The 17,551-nt window shown below is 44.3% G+C and overlaps 1 protein-coding gene across 1 annotated transcript in view; it reads right to left on the bottom strand.

The window, feature by feature from the left end:
* LOC142566810 (cGMP-dependent protein kinase, isozyme 1-like) overlaps positions 1-17,551 on the bottom strand; it is a 464,172-nt gene that overhangs the window by 392,695 nt on the left and 53,926 nt on the right. The window contains exon 2 of the mRNA XM_075677691.1: positions 13,922-14,088. Coding sequence (XP_075533806.1) covers positions 13,922-14,088 — 167 coding nt within the window. The remainder of the gene's footprint in view (positions 1-13,921; positions 14,089-17,551) is intronic.

Here is a 17,551-nt window from a genome sequence, read left to right as displayed (position 1 = left end):
CGGGAATTACCGCTTTGACTAGAACTTGTTGCTGGGCGAGTTGGTTGGGATCTGAAGAATACATTGTTGCGCCAAAAAAGGAAAATAAAGACTGGAGAAGGAAGAGTACGAAAAAGACAGATTGAGCGCTGAACTTCAAACGATTTTATTCTTACAGCGGGGCAGGGAGAATGAACAAACGCGCATGCGTACATCAGTGTTGCCTAGAGTGAATCCAGTGACGTTTTTAACAGTTGCAACTCATTTTCAAACAGAAAAACAGACGTGTCACTAATACAACTCGTGCCTCTCTTTTTAATGTGATATGCCTCCAAAAGTTCTCTTGCTAACGTATCACCACTCCTGCCAAGTATCTTTATCTCACGCAGCAGTGGCTGGCATCTGCCTTCCATGCAAACCGTGCAATGCGCAGGTAAATGCGCATTACCGTTATTGATTACAGACAATTCATGCTCCCGGGCCCGGTCGATGTGTTAATGACCGGGCCCGGGAGCATGAATTGGAGCAAGACCGCTTTGACTGTTAGACGATGGTGAGACGCCCGCGCGTGCTTAGCAGAGCTGTGGCAGTCACCATAAGAAGAATGCAAAGGGGACAGACAAGCTGTTGTATTCCGCTGATGTAGTAGTTCGCGGTCACTGTTTTCCAAATGCACCAAAAACGGCAGTGGTCTCCAAGCGCCCAGGCACTACATTCCACGGTACGTTGTCGCTCGTGCCACAACCGGTCGCAGGTTGACGCGAAGCAGCGAACACGAGCAGATCGCTGGTTACAATAGGCGGTGGTTCTTGGACGGAATCGCATTCACAGTTTCAACCGCAGCTGGTGCTATTAAAGCCTCTCCAGCCACGCGAAAGTAAACAACGCTAAAAAACAAAACGTCACTTCCACTCGGAACAGGAAGCTGCAGCTACGTAAGTTCCGCTTGGCGCCGGAAGCTAAGGGGGTGAGTGGGAGAGGGGCGTGGAGGAGGAGGGCAAGTTGGCGGTACTTAACCTGGTCGGCGGAAACGTGTATGGAGGGGCTTTAGGGGCCCCGTCTCTCGGTCTGGCGTGACGTCACACGGTCACATGATACGCAGCTGTGTAAGGAGGCGCCACGACCACCGATGGGCCGAAAGTGCGAGCAGTATTGCTTTCGCAATAAAAGAAGGTTGAAGAAGCGATGCGGGGCTTACAGCCACGCTCTGAAGTGTGTAGCATAACAAAAGTCAAGCAGGGCAGCAAGCACTCTCTTGACAATGGAGGGGTGGGCTGCACGAAAGAGAAGTGCTCCTTCCGAGTAACAGGGCAGTCCCACACGACGATAACATGCACAGAGGGCAGTGCGCTCAACATCGAAGGCCGGCCAGCGCAGCAGAAGGTGCTCGAGCGTCTCCGCTGGATTCCACGAACGCGGGGCTGCCTCTTGCGTGCAGCCTGTGGAGTCTGGCGTCCGTGTTGTAGCAGCCGACGCGCAGTCGAAGCAGAAAGGAGCGATCCCAGCTCGTGAGGCCCGCGCGGGTGAGGAGGCGAGGGGGCGTACCCGCCGCAACTCGCAGGTCCCGGTGTTGCGCGCGGAGGATGCGCAGTATCGGCGTGTTGGCCACGTCGAAACGGGTGACGGAGTGGCGAGGGGAAAGCGAGCCGAGAGAACTTGCATCGCGAGGGCGTTGGCCGCTTCATTTCCGGGCAGGCCGAGTGCGCGGGGACCCACTGAATGCCAAGTCGCAGCCCTGATTGAGGAGATGGCGCAGTTTCGATGCCACCCGCTGCACAAGCGGAACACCAGCATAGTCCTTCCTCAGCATGCATCGAGCCGCGCGCGAGTCTGACATGATCGCAGCAGACGAGACTCCGCTCTGCTGAAGAAGCAGGTCAGCCGCACGGTCGATCGCCGCGAGTTCGGCCACTGTCGACGAGGCAGGAAAACGAAGGCGGCACTGTCGAGCCGCAGGAATGTCCGGTGCCGTGCACGCGGTAGCAGCGGAGCCATCACTGGACACGGAGCCGTCAGCGTAAACTAGGAGTCGGTCGCGTAGGCATCAGCTGTTTTCTTAGAGTCATCGGTGTAGAATAAAAATACAGGGCCGTGGTCGCTTATGTCAGACACCAATGTGCTTGTGTTGCATGCAGTAGTAGAAATATCAACAATGAGTAAGTCAAGTAAAGAAGATGTATGACTTGTAATGTGTGTTGGTCTGGTGATTGTATTTACAAAACCTGCACACTGAAGGCACGTGTTCAGTTGGAAAGATTAGTTATTCTGTTTAAGTACATGTATATTAAGATCGCCGCCACACACAAGCTTTAAATTGTTGATGCTTACATAATCTAGGAATGGTTGAAAAAAACTTAGAAAAGTGACAACATTGCCGCTCGGTGGGCGATACTCCAGAGATATCCTGTTTTTACTCTTTACAGTGAGCATTTCGTGGTCATCTGTTACTCTCGTAGTGTCTGGTACTAATTCATATTTTGCATAGCTTTCAACAAAAAGTGCAACACCATCGCGTTTTTCGCTGGGCCGATTAACAGAAAAGCGGTGATGACCTCGTAAAATCAGCATAGCCCAGTTGCTGTAGTACCAACTCCGATATCATGATCACATTAAATTTAAAAGTAAATTGCGCCAAAAAATGGATGATATCGTCACTCTTGTTGCATGCTGACCGCGCATTAAGATGCAAGACAGCCGTGGCCGATGCATCCTGCTTATCAATGAGATGCGGGACAGCAAGCTCTTTGAAAGTCATTTTGACGATGGTGAGCAGCCAAAGTTACCCGGTACATAAATTCCCGTTGCTCCCTCACTTTACACCTGCGCCTGCCCCGGCGTTATCTTCTCGACGTCACTCTCGTTTCTTATCTGCAGAACGGGCGTGTCGTCAGTTTGTCTTGCAAAAATTTTGCCGTTAATCGACCACACCGATTTCCAATGATGCGCGTGTTTTCTTTTCACGGCCATCGCGAGAAGCTTCTTCAGGGCAGGGCAAAGGGGTTCATTCACATACACCGAAGAAGAGCCTTCCTACCCAAGATCTGTGTTTGTGAGACGCATTTTTCTGGCTTTGTAGAAAATGCTATTATTATTATTTACATATACTGCTATCTTGCAGAGCAAGATATTGCAAGAGTGAGTGCATACATATGTCAATCAATTGAAGAATACATTTGAGTGACAAAAAGAAAACAAACAATAGAAAAAAACAATATCAGGGAGAGCCAGTTGATTAATGAACATAATTAGATAATACGTTGGCAAATACATCACTTAATAACCCGCGCAAGGACCCCTCAAAGCAACTCCAAATCGGAATTGTATGCGGAAAAAAGGAAAACCTAAAACAATCAATCGTTGCATTCAAAGGAACAATGTTACGACGATGACGTCTTTTGGTGGGCCGAGAAGAAGGGTTAGTGAAAACAATAGGTGCATTGGCATAAGTTTTCCCATGAACAATTTTATGTAGCAGAACAACATGGTCACAAGTACGTCTGTGGGCCAGTGGCTTTAGTAGTAGCTTACTCGCACGTGATGTCGGTGAGAAAAGGCGGTCATAACGATTATACATAAACCTTATGGCCTTTTTCTGAATAGACTCAAGCATGTCTATGTCTTTGGAATGATGTGGCGACCACACTATCGACGCGTATTCAAGTAGAGGCCTTATTAGTGATCTGTATGCCGTTAATTTACATTCTTTAGTTGCATCTCGTAAGTTTCTTTTAAGAAAACCCAATTTTCTCAACGCCTTGTTGGTTATACAGTCAATGTGAGCATGCCATTTCAGATCAGAGGAGAAAGTTACTGAAGCAGGATTTGGGTGCGGGTTAGTTGGTATTCCATGGTATCAATCGTCACTTACAGCGCATACATATACGAGGGAAAACAAGGACGACGAAGGCAAGCGTCGTCCTTTTTGTCCCTCGTCTATGTATGCGCTGTAAGTGACGATTGATAGCAGAGAAAGTAACACCAAGGTATTCGAAGGTGAGGACGCTTGCAAGCTTGTGCACTTCATTAAAATATATAAATTGTAATGGTTGTCGTTTCTTCGAAAAAGTCACTGATACGGTTTTCTTAAAATTAAGTGACATTTGCCATATTCTGCTCCATTCGTTAAAACGGGCGAAGACTTCATTCAACTCCAACTGATCATGATTATTACTTATAGTAGAATAAAGGAAGCACTCATCAGCATATAGTCTTATTTTGACGGAAGGGCCCGCAGTTACTTCAACGACATCATTTACATAGACAACAAACAGCAAACGACCCAAGACAGACCCCTGTGGTACACCGGGTGTAACGTTGACACGAGATGAGTGAACATGGTTAAATGCAACAAACTGGGTTCTTGTACTAAGGTAGTCCTGTATCCAACCTAGTAGTTTATCATCATTTATTATTGCCTTGAGTTTAATGAGAAGTTTTTATGACACACTGTGCCAAAAGCTTTACTGTAATAAATAAAAATGGCATCAAGCTGTCCTCTAAGGCTAAGTGTGGATGCAATATCATGGGAGAATTTTAGAAGTTGTGTTACCGTCGAGAATCCAGAAAGGAAGCCAAGTTGAGCATGCGAAAGAACATTATGTTCAGATAAGTACTCAATTATATATTTATGAATAATGTGTTCCAATAGTTTGCAAGATGTTGATATTAAAGAAATAGGTCTGTAGTTAGACATTTCCTGCTTATTACCGTCTTTGTGAATGGGAAGAACCTTAGCACATTTCCGAAGTATTGGAACAGTGGATGATTCTACAGATGTGGAAAAAATTAGGGACAAGTACCGAGAGTTCCATTCAGAATATCACCGTAAAAACATATCTAGTATATTATCTGGCCCAGTACTTTTCATAGAATCTATCTTTAGTATAAGATTACGTGGCCAGCTGAAGTAATTACCATACTAGGAAAAGGTCATGACGAAAGAGCAGTGCAAAACGTGGGGGTGCGTCCAGCATCACAGGTGAACACTGATTTAAAGTAATTATTAAAGGCTTCAGTAATGCTAAGATGGTGCTAAGATGGTGCTAAGTAAGGCTAAGAGCATGGTTGATTGGCAATAATGAATGAAGGAGAGCTCCGACTTGGTGGACTGATGGTTCGCCAGAACTTTGATGGTTTGTTTTAATGAAGTATGGCAAGGTGCTATTAAAATAGAAACTTTTCGCATTTGACATAGCAGATGTTAAGTTGTTTTTAAGCGTGGACAAAACTAAAGCTTTCACTGGATTGTTTGCATAGAGTTGTTTGGGCAGACGCCTGATGCGACGAATTAGGTGTATAATTTCACGTGTGTACCAAAGGTGCTTGAGATTAAGCTTTATACACTTGGTTGGAATGTAACCAGTTATACATTGATTGACAATTGAGCAAAAACGACTCACTAAGACGTTAACACAGGAATGGTTCACGCAACTCGAAAACTCATCAAAATAGCATGCGAATAACTCAGTTATGGAGTTGTCATCAGTACGTTCAAAGTTCAATACTTTCTGACGTGAAGGAAGCTAAGGCGCAGTTGCTAAATTGAAATAAACAATGACCCCTTATGGTCCGACATACCTTCAACAATATTGCAGTCGTAACCATTTTGTCTAAGTTGCTCATTTATGAAAACAAGATCTAAAATTGAGGTTTCGAGGGTTGCGGTACTCAAAATTTGCGTCACATCGAAAGAAATAGTCATGTTAATCAACTAATCACAAATGGCTTTGTGACGGCCACTAGCAGATAGCGTTGGGCAATCTATGCCAGGGGTATTGAAATCACCAGCAAGTAACATTTCACAACAGTTAAGTTTATGTTTAGTTATATAATCGGTAAGATCACAAAAGACACTGAGATCCATGTCAGGGGGTCGATAAACAGCCCCTAGAGCCACAGTGAATCAACAAAGCCTTATTTTCCACCACACAGATTCACAGTTAGGAACGTCAGGCAGTACTGTAAACTCAATGTCTGCGTTTACAAAGAGTGCCACACCACCACCGCGCCGGCCTCTTCTATCTTTCCTGAGGACGCTGTAACCTGGTGGTAAAATTTCAGATTCTAAGATGTGTTCACCAAGCCAGGTTTCAGTCACGCAAATCAGAAAAGGATGATAAAATGCAACGAAGTGATAAAAGTCTTGAATTTTGTTAAGAAGACTGCGGGCATTAACGTTCACCAGCAAGAAATTAGTATCGGAATGCAGTCAAGTTTCATGTACTGCAGAGGTTTGCTTTTTTGTTTTTAATCATTAAATCACGTCATTCATTCAGCACATAGCGTACATTATCAGCAAGGAATTATATTGCAGACGAACCGTACATGCATTTTCCCCTTGATTTACAGAAAGTCTCCAAATAGTTTTGCGTATCTTTCGGACCAGTTCAGAGAAGTCCTCATTTATATATATTTCTGTGCCTTTAAGCTTTAGGGCATTCTTTAATATTGCAAGCTTTGACCTGTAGTCCAAAAATTTGAACATAGCAGGACGTGGTTTATCACCTCTACGCACCCCAAGCCTGTGCCAACGTTCAATGTCTGCACACTGAACACTAAGTTTATCAGATATTTTGCGAATGCATCAAGTAGCTGCCCGGAGGGCTCAGAAATGGGTTCAGGTAATCCATAGACAACAAGCTTATTTCTGCGGGACCTGTTTTCAAGATCGTCAGACCGACTTTCCAGCTTCAATACCACGTTTGTAAGATGAGCGACAGTTTTTTAGAAGTTCCTGAACGCGCGTTTCGCGCGACTCTTGAACTGGACGATTATATTGGTCCGATCACTACTGCGTGTAGGTACACGATGGTACGTTTCAGTGTCCGATACAGCGATTGGTTCATCGACCGTCGAGCCAAGTTCGGAAAATAGCACTCATTCTCGGTCCTCACCCTGAATCTCTAGGTTGGTCTTCCGAGAGTATTGCGCAGTTTGCACGAGTCGGTTTTCTAAGCTTTGAACAGTGCTTTCTAAAAAGGAACACTTAGCGTGAAAAGCCGCGTTTTCACTCTCGAGTTTAGCATTCTTTGCAGTACATTCCATCAGTCTTGTTTTCAGTTCATCAATTGCGTGAAAAGCAAAATCCAGACTTTTTCCATGTTATTCTGCTCATTTTTGAGCTCGCGGTTTTCTGTTCGTAGATCTCTGTCTAAACCTTCATGAAACAATTTCAGTTCATGCCACATCTCGTCTCTTACTTTAGCAAAATCAGACTTTAGTTCATCCCTCATCTTGGCCAGTTCTTTCGACATAGTTTGGCAGTCGTACTTAGGAATAACAGGCGAGAAAAACAGAAATTCAACAAGTAGACCCAATAAACTTCACGATACTCGGCAGCAGCGACGAAAAACGCACGACCATATGCAGATACAGTAGCTTTGCACTAACCTGCAGAATAAGCAGAACGATGCTTAGTGTCGTGCACTGTACTTCCAAGTGAAGGCTTCGGGGCTTGAGTGGCTTCTTTTACACGGAGAGACCAGTGACCTACGCTCTGTCGTTTGAAGCCGCAGGCGCAGACGATGTGCGTTCCTTGCGACGCCAAACATTTCCTTTGTAGTACCCTGTGCGCATGCGCTGTAGCTCAGCGCTTATCGGGCTCGATGCTGAACCGTCCAGAAGCACACCTGCAGAATAAGCAGAATGGTGCTTAGTGCCGTGCGCTGTAATTACGCCGCTACTGCCAATTCATCATTCATCCGTCTCGCAGGACGCCCGCCACTGCGCTATCCACTGCGCTAGCGTCATGCATTCATAGTAATGCCATGGATGCAGGCTCCATTGTCGTTGTAATAATGTACTTCATTCGACTCTCATCATGCCATCGTCGTCGTGCCGTCATCATGATGCCATCGTGGTCATGCCGTTCATGGTAGTGCCATCGTCGATGCCTTCGCCGTAATGCATTCGTGTTCTTTCCGTCGTCCTCATCCAGCCGTCATCATTCCCCTGTCGATATGCCGCCGTCGTCAGTGCGTTGTCTTCACACAGTCGTTGTCATTGAAGCGAATAGTCAACCTAAAGTAGTCATGCTATTGTCACGCCGTCTTTGTTATACCGTCATCGTCATTCCAGTATTGTTATACCTTTGTTGTCATGTCGCCGTCCTCATCATGTCATCAGCGTCAGCCTGGCATTGATATGCCATTTTTACATGCCCTTTTGCCTCGTTGAACGACCTACATTTTTGTGCCTTTTGCGACTCGCTACAACGCTTTGAAGGGGCGAAAACGCGATCCGGAGATGGTACCGTTCCAGAAGGTATAAAAGGTGGCTGCCCTCCCTGGCACTGGCTACATGGAGCTGCCGGGGAGCATGGATTTATTGCTGTATAATAAAAAAAAATTGCGTCACACTATACCGTTATGGAGCCCTTTCGGCAGGCATACGACATCCCTCTGCCAACAATTTATTTATTTATTCAAAATACCTAACAGGGAAGGGGATTGAGTAAGGGAGAGGATCCATTGAGGACACCTTAGGATCCATTGAAGATCCGTTTAAGCGGCATTTTTACTTTCCCTAGCACGCCACTGAAGATATGTTAACCAGCTACCGCAAGCTAAGTAAGGCAAAGTGTACCAATTGCAGACGCCGGCATCACACTCCTCCTCTAGTTATCTACTTTCACTGGGCTGGCTCGGCCCCACCAGAACTCTCTCAATTTCAGTGTGCTTCTCGCCTCTTGTCAGCCAATAAGATCAGAAAAATCGCTCAATGTTGGCAATGCTATGCGCTTTGAAAACAGACTAAGTGGCCTCGTGTAAACGAGCAGAGCGTTTGATTGGGCTCTTCAAACAACGCTCGCGTCGGTGCCTACGTAAGTTTGACGTCAGGAGATGGGAATAAAACAGATTGGAATAGTTGTACATTACAGGACCCCCCCCCTTTTTTCTGCAAAAATAAAAACGTGCGTTTTGTTTCGTACTCAAACTTGCGGGTGGATTTTTGTAACCCATTAGAATATAGGAAACACGCCTACATCTACAGCTACATACATGATCAACGTATTTGGTACTTTAGGCCTATGTAAGAAACTTTACCTCTGGTGCTCCTATCTAAATACATGTAAAAGGAGCATTCTTTTTCTCAAAATTTTACCAAATTTGAGGAGGTCCGTTGCATTTACAAGAAACATGTGAAAGCTAGCCACAGTTTTGAATTTTTTATTTTTGTCCTCCATATTTATTAAAAATTGGCGAAAATCGCCAATTTTCTGAAAACTACACAATCAAGTATACAACTCTGTAAATCAGCAATCTAAATTGATATCCCAATTATGTGAACTGAATGTAATAGTACATCGGAAGCGGACAAATGATATGAAGTGCCTCATAATCCGAAAGTGGTTTTGGCACGTAAAACCCCAAATATTATATTAAATGGTATGAATGTCAGAAAATTTAATAATATGGAAATACAGCCCTTTCAGAACCCTTATACACAATGTGACGAACTCACGTAAGGTAAAAATTGACATACTGAATTTGTACACTTTGAATGTTCTAATGGATGCCGTTCACAGAACCGCGATATTTGTTCTTGATGTAGATTTGTTAATTTTTAAACTTCGCGCATCTATGTTTTTCAAAGTTTTGAAATTCTGAAACTTTTTAAAAGAAAGTACAAGCCCTAAACAAAATTCTGCTTCCAACAGTCACTAGAATTTAGCTTTTTCACTCAAAGGCAACAAATGTCTTTAAACTCGGTCGAGGGGTTATCTCAGAAAAAATTGTTTGCGTTTCACATGTATTTGAATAGGCCGCGTCGGAGCTGGGCCGGAGGTAAAGCTTCCTCTTAAGCGGAAGCTTAAGGTCAGGGTCAAATCAGGGTCAGGGAAACTCAGGGTCTCCTATGTAAATACATGGGAGAAAAGGAATTGTTTCTTTAGGCAACCAGTGCACCAAATTTGATGATGTTTGTTGGATTTAAAAGCAAAATTACACCTATAGTGACCGCCTGAATCGGATTTTTTTTAGGCCACCAATTTTTATTAAATTTGTCTAAAATTGCGAATCTTCATAAAATGACACTATAGAGTTTACAGTTCTGCAACTCGTCAATGAAAAATATTACAATTTTGTGAAGTGAACCTAACAGCACATCTAAAGCGAACAAATTTGATGTATTACACATGCCTCTCACATGCACCACTAATTTGTGAGTAGGACTTTTGCGGAACCTTTATAAACATTAACCAATTGACGTAAGATATAAATCATGCATAAAATTTTACCGCTTTGGATGTTCTGACGGATTCAAGTTACGAAACTGCTATAGATTTATGAGTTCTTAAACTTCGTACTTCTGTTTATTTCCGGACTTACCAATTTTCGCCACGCTTTGTTAAAAAATCAGGGCCAAATCAAAATTCCGCTTGGAACAATCACTAGAATTTAACTTTTTCTCTCAAATCTGCCACATTTCATTGAAATCGGATGAGGGGTTACGTCAGAAAATAATTTCTATGTTTTACATGTGTTTGAATAGGCGGCATCGGAATTGGGCCCGAGCTAAATTTTCGTCTTAATGAATAGAATAAGAGTTCTCGCGCGCGAGGATATTTATCTTTTAGTACTAGCATCGTACCACCACCCAGGGTGTTACATGCTTATGTCTGTATGTCTGTCTGTCTGTGCAATAAGTAGACTGATACTCTTTTGGGATATTTTTTGCATGTCTTGTATTAGAATACATTTGGCAAGACGTGCATCAATATCCGTATATTCAATGCATTCACTAAGGTATCATGTGCCTGAGGATGCAAGATAGACTTGTCGCAGAATCGAGAAAGAGACGTAGAGCCACTGAAGGCTTCAACATTACCCCAACTAAAGCATATTTTTGGAGATGAGAATGTCAATGTTATGTTAACTTATTCTTCTAATACCTCAACATGACCAGGAAAATCAATATTGTACAACAAAGGGACACCTTTGAAACTCCACACTTTACATATTTAATAATTGGTCAAGCACATCGCTACTTTAATTTGCTTCGAAGGTAGGCTGTTTTGCGCCGCAACAGTTTATCAAAAGTCAGAATCGGCGAGGTGAACGAAAGTTAAAATTGATTGCCGTTGTTCGATAGAGCAGTACATGATCATTCAGCTTAAATTTGAGGACATGTAGCTACTCCCCTCTTCTGATTTCCTTTTTCCTGTTCGGTTTAATGCCTTATAGCAGTTCATGTTGAGTAAGCGGTTTCTTTATCTCTAGCCTGAGGTTTACCGTTTCCTCTACTGCTGTCCACACCGTTAACGAAATATTTACTCGTTAGTTTCGTAGCTCATTGTCTCCCTTGTGAGTAAGTATTTTTCGAAATTTGTCGACTCTCTCGGTAGTTTTTACAACGCATTCTCATAAATATGCATATTGGTACTCCAGCAAGGCTATAGTGCTTTTCCGAAATAGGGGGGCGTTCGGCGATTCCTCCTACCCCATTGGCGGAGCCTATGTTCTGGAAATTTTTATCGAAGAGCTTAGCATAACTGATGTTCGTCGGCATCCTAACTTATGTCTAATACCACCTGCTATTGCATTTATACTTCTGACGGGAACATAGTGAAAGGTGCGTGTTTTGCGAGGTCATTATCCACTGCTCATACAGCTGCCCCTCGAATGATAACATTCACCTAAAAGTCACGCGCACTCTGACAATTAATGGCAACCTTCTATGCATTACCATTCAAGCCAGGTTACAACCAGGTAAAAATGGGAAGTCCATAGTCCGGTGTATTATTGATCAACATGACCATAGAAAACATGCCAAGCTATTTAATTCGTAACAGAAGCTTGGTGTGAAGCAATTTCGAAACTTTGCTATCTATCTATCTATCTATCTATCTATCTATCTATCTATCTATCTATCTATCTATCTATCTATCTATCTATCTATCTATCTATCTATCTATCTATCTATCTATCTATCTAATGAGGGCCGCCCTACTACAGCCGCGGCTGCGTATAGCGCGGCTGAGTGCAGCCGCTCGTGCCCCATGTTGAAAATAATCTGCGATGGGCGCAGATTCTATGCACACTGTTAGTTACCCGCCGTGGTTGCTCAGTGACTATGGTGTTGGGCTGCTGAGCACGAGGTCGCGGGGTCGAATCCCGGCCTCGGCGGCCGCATTTCGATGGGGGCGAAAACACCCGTGTACTTAAATTTAGGTGCACGTTAAAGAACCCCAGGTGGTCGAAATTTCCGGAGTCCTCCACTACGGCGTGCCTCATAATCAGAAAGTGGTTTTGGCACGTTAAGCCCATAATTTTTTTTAACACTGTTAGTTCTTGCGCACTGTGTTCAAATCACGCCTTGCCACCTCTGCCGCCTGCTCCCCTCCACCCCCAAGACCAGTGGGAGACGCGGCTGTCCAGCTGTCGCCTATTACAGCAGATCATGTTGGTTGAGAGGGCGGTCACAGCCAAGACGGCGCATGGATTCCCGCCAAGAGAGAATTCCTCCTGGAAATCAAGCCATCCGTATGCCTATTAAACATGTTTTTTTTTCTTTTGCTCTCTCTCACGCTGATCAATTCGTGTTGAATCGAGAGGTCGCACAAAGGGCCATTCCCTCGCTGCTGCTTCCGCTCTCCCTCACGCCAGCGTTTTGACAGCAAGTGTCCTCGGTCATCCAGTGAGATGTCTTCAAGTTTGTCTGTGCGCGCGTGACACCACGCTTGTTAATTTAGTTCGTAAGCGAATGCTCACAACTTCATACGGCCGATAAAACCTACTATTCTTACTTCGTATAGCTGTCTAATACTTTGCTATCACAATCGGTGCTTGGCCTTTCGGGCGAAAATAAACATTGTTTCAAAATAGTCAATCGCGTTTTATTCATTTTATTACTTTTATCAGCTGGGACAGATGATCATTAAAACTATTTAAGCTGTTCAGCAAGCCCCCTTTATAAAAAGGAGCATTTTTTTTTCGCTGTCAAGGGCCAGAAGACAGCCCAAGAACGATTGCTTTAAAGTGGACATGCTTTTCTGCAGCTTTTGTAAATGAAAGCTATTTCAAATTTGGAATACATTCAAAGGCCAAGTTTGAATGGGTCCCGTCCACACGCTGCCCCTGTTGCAGAAACGCACCGCGACCGAACGGCTGCCGATTAGCAGCGATGTGCACGCTCCCTCGAGTATCCAGTGTTTTCAGGGTGCCCGCATTCGTTGACACCGCAAGACAAGCATCGTGTGTAAAATAAAATGAGTTAGTACACACTCCAGCACCGCAAATAAGGTAACCCAGGTTGGTGAGGCGCAGTGCGGTAGCGCCACTGCCTGCATTGTCACAGGGTGCCTCGATTCCAGCGGCTCACGCGGTATTTACGCACCCTACGTTGTCAAGACCTATCGAAGAACCACTAGCACCATGTTCTCCTAGACAATCTGCCTATGCTGCCTCTTATCCCTGGCTAACCCTGTGAGCGGAGAAGCTCTTATTCCAAATTTTTAGGGGCCCTAATCAGCTAACCCTACTAATACAAGAAGCAGAGTCTTGGGGGAGCGCTGAGTTAGTGCAGATTCGATGTGGATACTGCGATGTGAAGCGGCAGTCACGTATGAACTCACTGTCGTTAACTGGTCGCCTATGCACACATTACTTTCGCTATCTTTAGTCGCCCACGCGTGTTGCTACTATGCAGCGCTCAAACTACTTTGTGAATCCGGGCCCAAGCTTTCTGTCTGCATCTTTCCAAAGCCTCCTGTCATTCTTTTTCCTTTTTGTTTATACACATTGGCGTCGTATCGTACGTGACTTAGTTTGTACTGATAAATTACCGCACAACTTCATTTTAGAATCAGCTGGACATAATCCTTGTGCCTTTGTGCTGTTTTCTTCTGTGAATAATTTATCCACTAGTGCTATGAAGTAATGTGGATGAACGCCAACTAGCCTAGAAGAGCTCTTAGACCATGTGGAAAGTTCAAGCCGCTCACCCGCGGACACGTAGAGGTGCGAGCCGACGTCCCCTTCCCGGATGACCAGCGTGCCAGCGTCTAACACTTGCGGGTACATGCAGTCCACCACCTCTCGCACCTGCGACGAGTCCAGGTTCTTCAGGAAGTCGTTCTCCATGATGGCATCCTTGATCAGTTGCTTTGACCTGCAGATGCGCGTGGAGGCAAACACGCAGGCATGAGCAAAATCGCTTTCAACGAACAGTATATGGCAGTCTGATTATGGTGGAAGTGTTTAAATTGGGAATGCATTTCTGTGAAAAAAATTGATGTGACGACACGCAACCACTGGTTTGCGTCATTTCATTTTCTTTCATTCCTTGTGAGATGATACACAGTGATCCGCAAAGTCAAAAATTGCAAGGAGGACTCTTGGTTTATCTTTAATGCTTACGAAAGAACGCAGTCTGCAACTGCGTCATTATCTCGTGCCGGTTTGCTCTAACTCGCAACGGAGCATAGAAATAGCCAGGTTGAAATTCTTAGGCCAACTGTATAACAATAAATTCAATTTGGACTCCAGAATATATTTGCGTACCCCTGGTCGAGTGTCCCCACGTACAGGTCACCCTCATGCTTTAAGGCCGTCTTGCTATGCGTTGATGCCTTCAAATTTTCCTTTCTTGTGAAACTATAATCGATTGGAACAGCCTTTATGCAGATGTATTTATTCAAAACACATACAACTGAATCATTTGAACGTAAATTGTCATTATGTTTGCTGAGTGCATTGTTTGTTGCGGAACTGGCGTTACGTGTTTGTTGAAAATTCTCTTCCCCCAACCCTGTAACAGCCCGCAAGGACTAACAGTATTGGAAATAAGTAAATAAATACATAAATAAATAGAAAGCCACTCTGCACCCAACCTTGCCAACCCCCTCTATTGTAAATAATTGAAAAGGTGTTTGAACGCTAAAGCTAATCGGGATTCCTGAAAACAATTTTACAGCAAACATCATTTATGAGTTAACGAGTGGACGGAATGTGTCCATGCCTTCGAAGAAATTCTAAATCTTTTCAATGAAAAAATAATTGCAGTGTGTCGCAGGAAATAGAACCAACGTTTATAGGGCTCCTAGCCGAACCCTCTAACTACTAGTTTTCGTTTTTTCTTGTTCTTGCATGGCGTTTATTATATCGATGGCAATAATCGCATGCAATATTTCCACAAGCACAAACGCCGATGGTCTAAAAATGACTAGGAAAGTTCTATCTGTAGACCCTACAAGCTCTCTCGCAAATTAAAGAGTCGCAGCTAAAGGCAACTTAGCAAGAGATGGTGCCAGTCCCGCTAAAACTCTGTTATGTTATGCATGCCCTTCAAATAAAGAAATCGTTTCATTAAACTGAAATACTGAAGAAACAACGAGCTCTGCATTGCGGTCTAACATAACCTCTTCCATATTTTTCTATCAGCAAATTCCTATAAAATGTCACCTTATCTTCATGGGGTGCAACGAAATATCGGATGGTTATGCTGATACAAATTAAAGTACTTCTTACGATCCCTTGGTTGTATGTCCCAAAACAATGTGACGTCCTTAGAACTTAGAACTTGCACGTGCTAGTGCTTAGAACTTAGCACGTGCTATATATTATCAGGTACATTGAAAGGGTGACAATACACAGAAGATATAAAATTACCTTTATTTATGCAGACAACTTGGTAAAAATGGCACAAAACGAAATGGCAAATGAGACACTATGACAGCACAAGTGCCTCCTGTCGTCTACTCTTATTTCTCGTCTTGATTTTTGCCATTTCTAAAAACATGAACCTGTTTTAAAATGCCGACAACAGGTGCTACTTATACTGATAATTTTTGAAACCTAAGGTTTAATTGCGTAATTTAAAGAAAGATCTACAGATTTCACACATGTGTCGGAATGAGTTATAGTATAAGTTTGATGTTTACAGACACATCTTCACTTCGCTTTTATGTAGCTCAACGCTCCTAGCTCAACCCACACTCTGGACCCATTTTCTTGATTTCTTTCTTTAAACAAGCTGCTTCGGTCGACAGCTTCTTCACTTCTCTGTAGCTCACTGCTTTGATTTTCTGCCACCGACTTTCTCACTTCTAGCCTCTCGTTCTGCTTGTCTATTCGAACGCCTTCCCAGTGGCATATACCGGGCGACTGGCCAAGAATGTTCGTATACGCAGTGCCGCATGCCTAAAACTTCTCACGTAGCGTCTAAGCAGTAGACGCTGCAGCCCACTTCCCGCCTCTCGGAGCAGATCATGTTGGTTGAGAGGGCGGTCGCCGCCAAGACGGCGCGTGGATTCCCGTGAATAGCGAACCACTCCTGCAAATGAAGCCATCTTTAGGCTCATTAAAGATGTTTTCTCTCTGTCCAGTTGCACAAACTCAAGTTGTCTATTCCGACATATACCGGGTGGCGCGTGCCCCGTTGCACATATCGAGAAGCCCAGGTTGTGTATTCGTACACGTACCCAGTGTCACATGCCCAATGGCATAAACTCAAGCTTCCCCGTACAAAAATTACTGTTGATTAACCATTCATATTTTATTGGACAATTGTTGAAACAACGGACTTCAACAAGTTTTCAAAAGCTATTGAGTTCACTCAACACTTGCACAACAATATTACCGTTGAGTGTTCTCAGTAAATATTTTTATTGGGTAATTTGCGTTGATTTTTGCAGTTGTTGTTGTGTGGTAGTTGAGTCCAGTATACAATAATTATGACTCGCATATGAAGACATTCGAAAAATTTAATGCGGAGCGTTCCAGCCTCATTCTTGTCACTTTGCGGCAGGTAGGTTCTTCTTTCACCTCGCTTTCATTAAAAGAAAATGTGTTTCCGATGGGGTGGAATCGAACGCCGGCCGCTGAGCCCGGTGCTCTAACCATTAGGCCACGAGCGCGCGCATACTTCTCTCGTTCGGAATCCAGCAAGCTCTGAAATGCTTGGCGCGCGCGCCGCGTGCCACTTCCTCATGCTGTCGCTACAGCTGGCGCTTTGAAGCGTCTATCTCCAGGACCACCACACTTTCGTAGCTGTTTTCGCTAAGTAGAAACTGCAGCGTTAGACTAGCTTCATGACCGCCAAATTCATAACGATTTAGCCTTTCTTCGCCGGTGTACAAATGCCATCGTCGTTTTAACATACACTAGATGACATAGCCATTGGTACGGTCCAAAATGAGCACGTTTAAGGGAGCAGAAGAATGCGAAATTCACTTGCAAACACGGTGACTACGCGCATGTGGAGTTCCCCAAAAGTAGAGACGGCGGCAGCGCGGCCGGCGATAAGACAGGCGCCGACGCGCGAAGACGCTACCTTCGAGCATCGGACGCGCTGTGGGAACCGTAGGATGCAAGCGTGCACACACGTGAGAAGTCTTCAAATTTCCTGCGACGCATCCTCTGTCCGGAAAGCAAATATAGTTTTTTTTTATCCAACGGCCATCGTACTAGAGATCACACAACGAACGCGCTTTGAGATCGCAGCGCGCAGCCGCTATGACCATTCACTTCAGAGAGCTTCGGATTCAGCAACAGCCGCAACAGTATCACAGCTAATCGCTGTATCTGCGGCTGCTCCCGACTCTCGCCTTGCAGGAAGCATGCGATTTATTTGA

This window comes from Dermacentor variabilis, unplaced genomic scaffold, assembly GCF_050947875.1.
Source record: "Dermacentor variabilis isolate Ectoservices unplaced genomic scaffold, ASM5094787v1 scaffold_13, whole genome shotgun sequence".
Classification (NCBI taxonomy): Eukaryota; Metazoa; Arthropoda; class Arachnida; order Ixodida; family Ixodidae; genus Dermacentor; species Dermacentor variabilis.
This window is presented reverse-complemented; position numbering and strand designations above follow the sequence as displayed.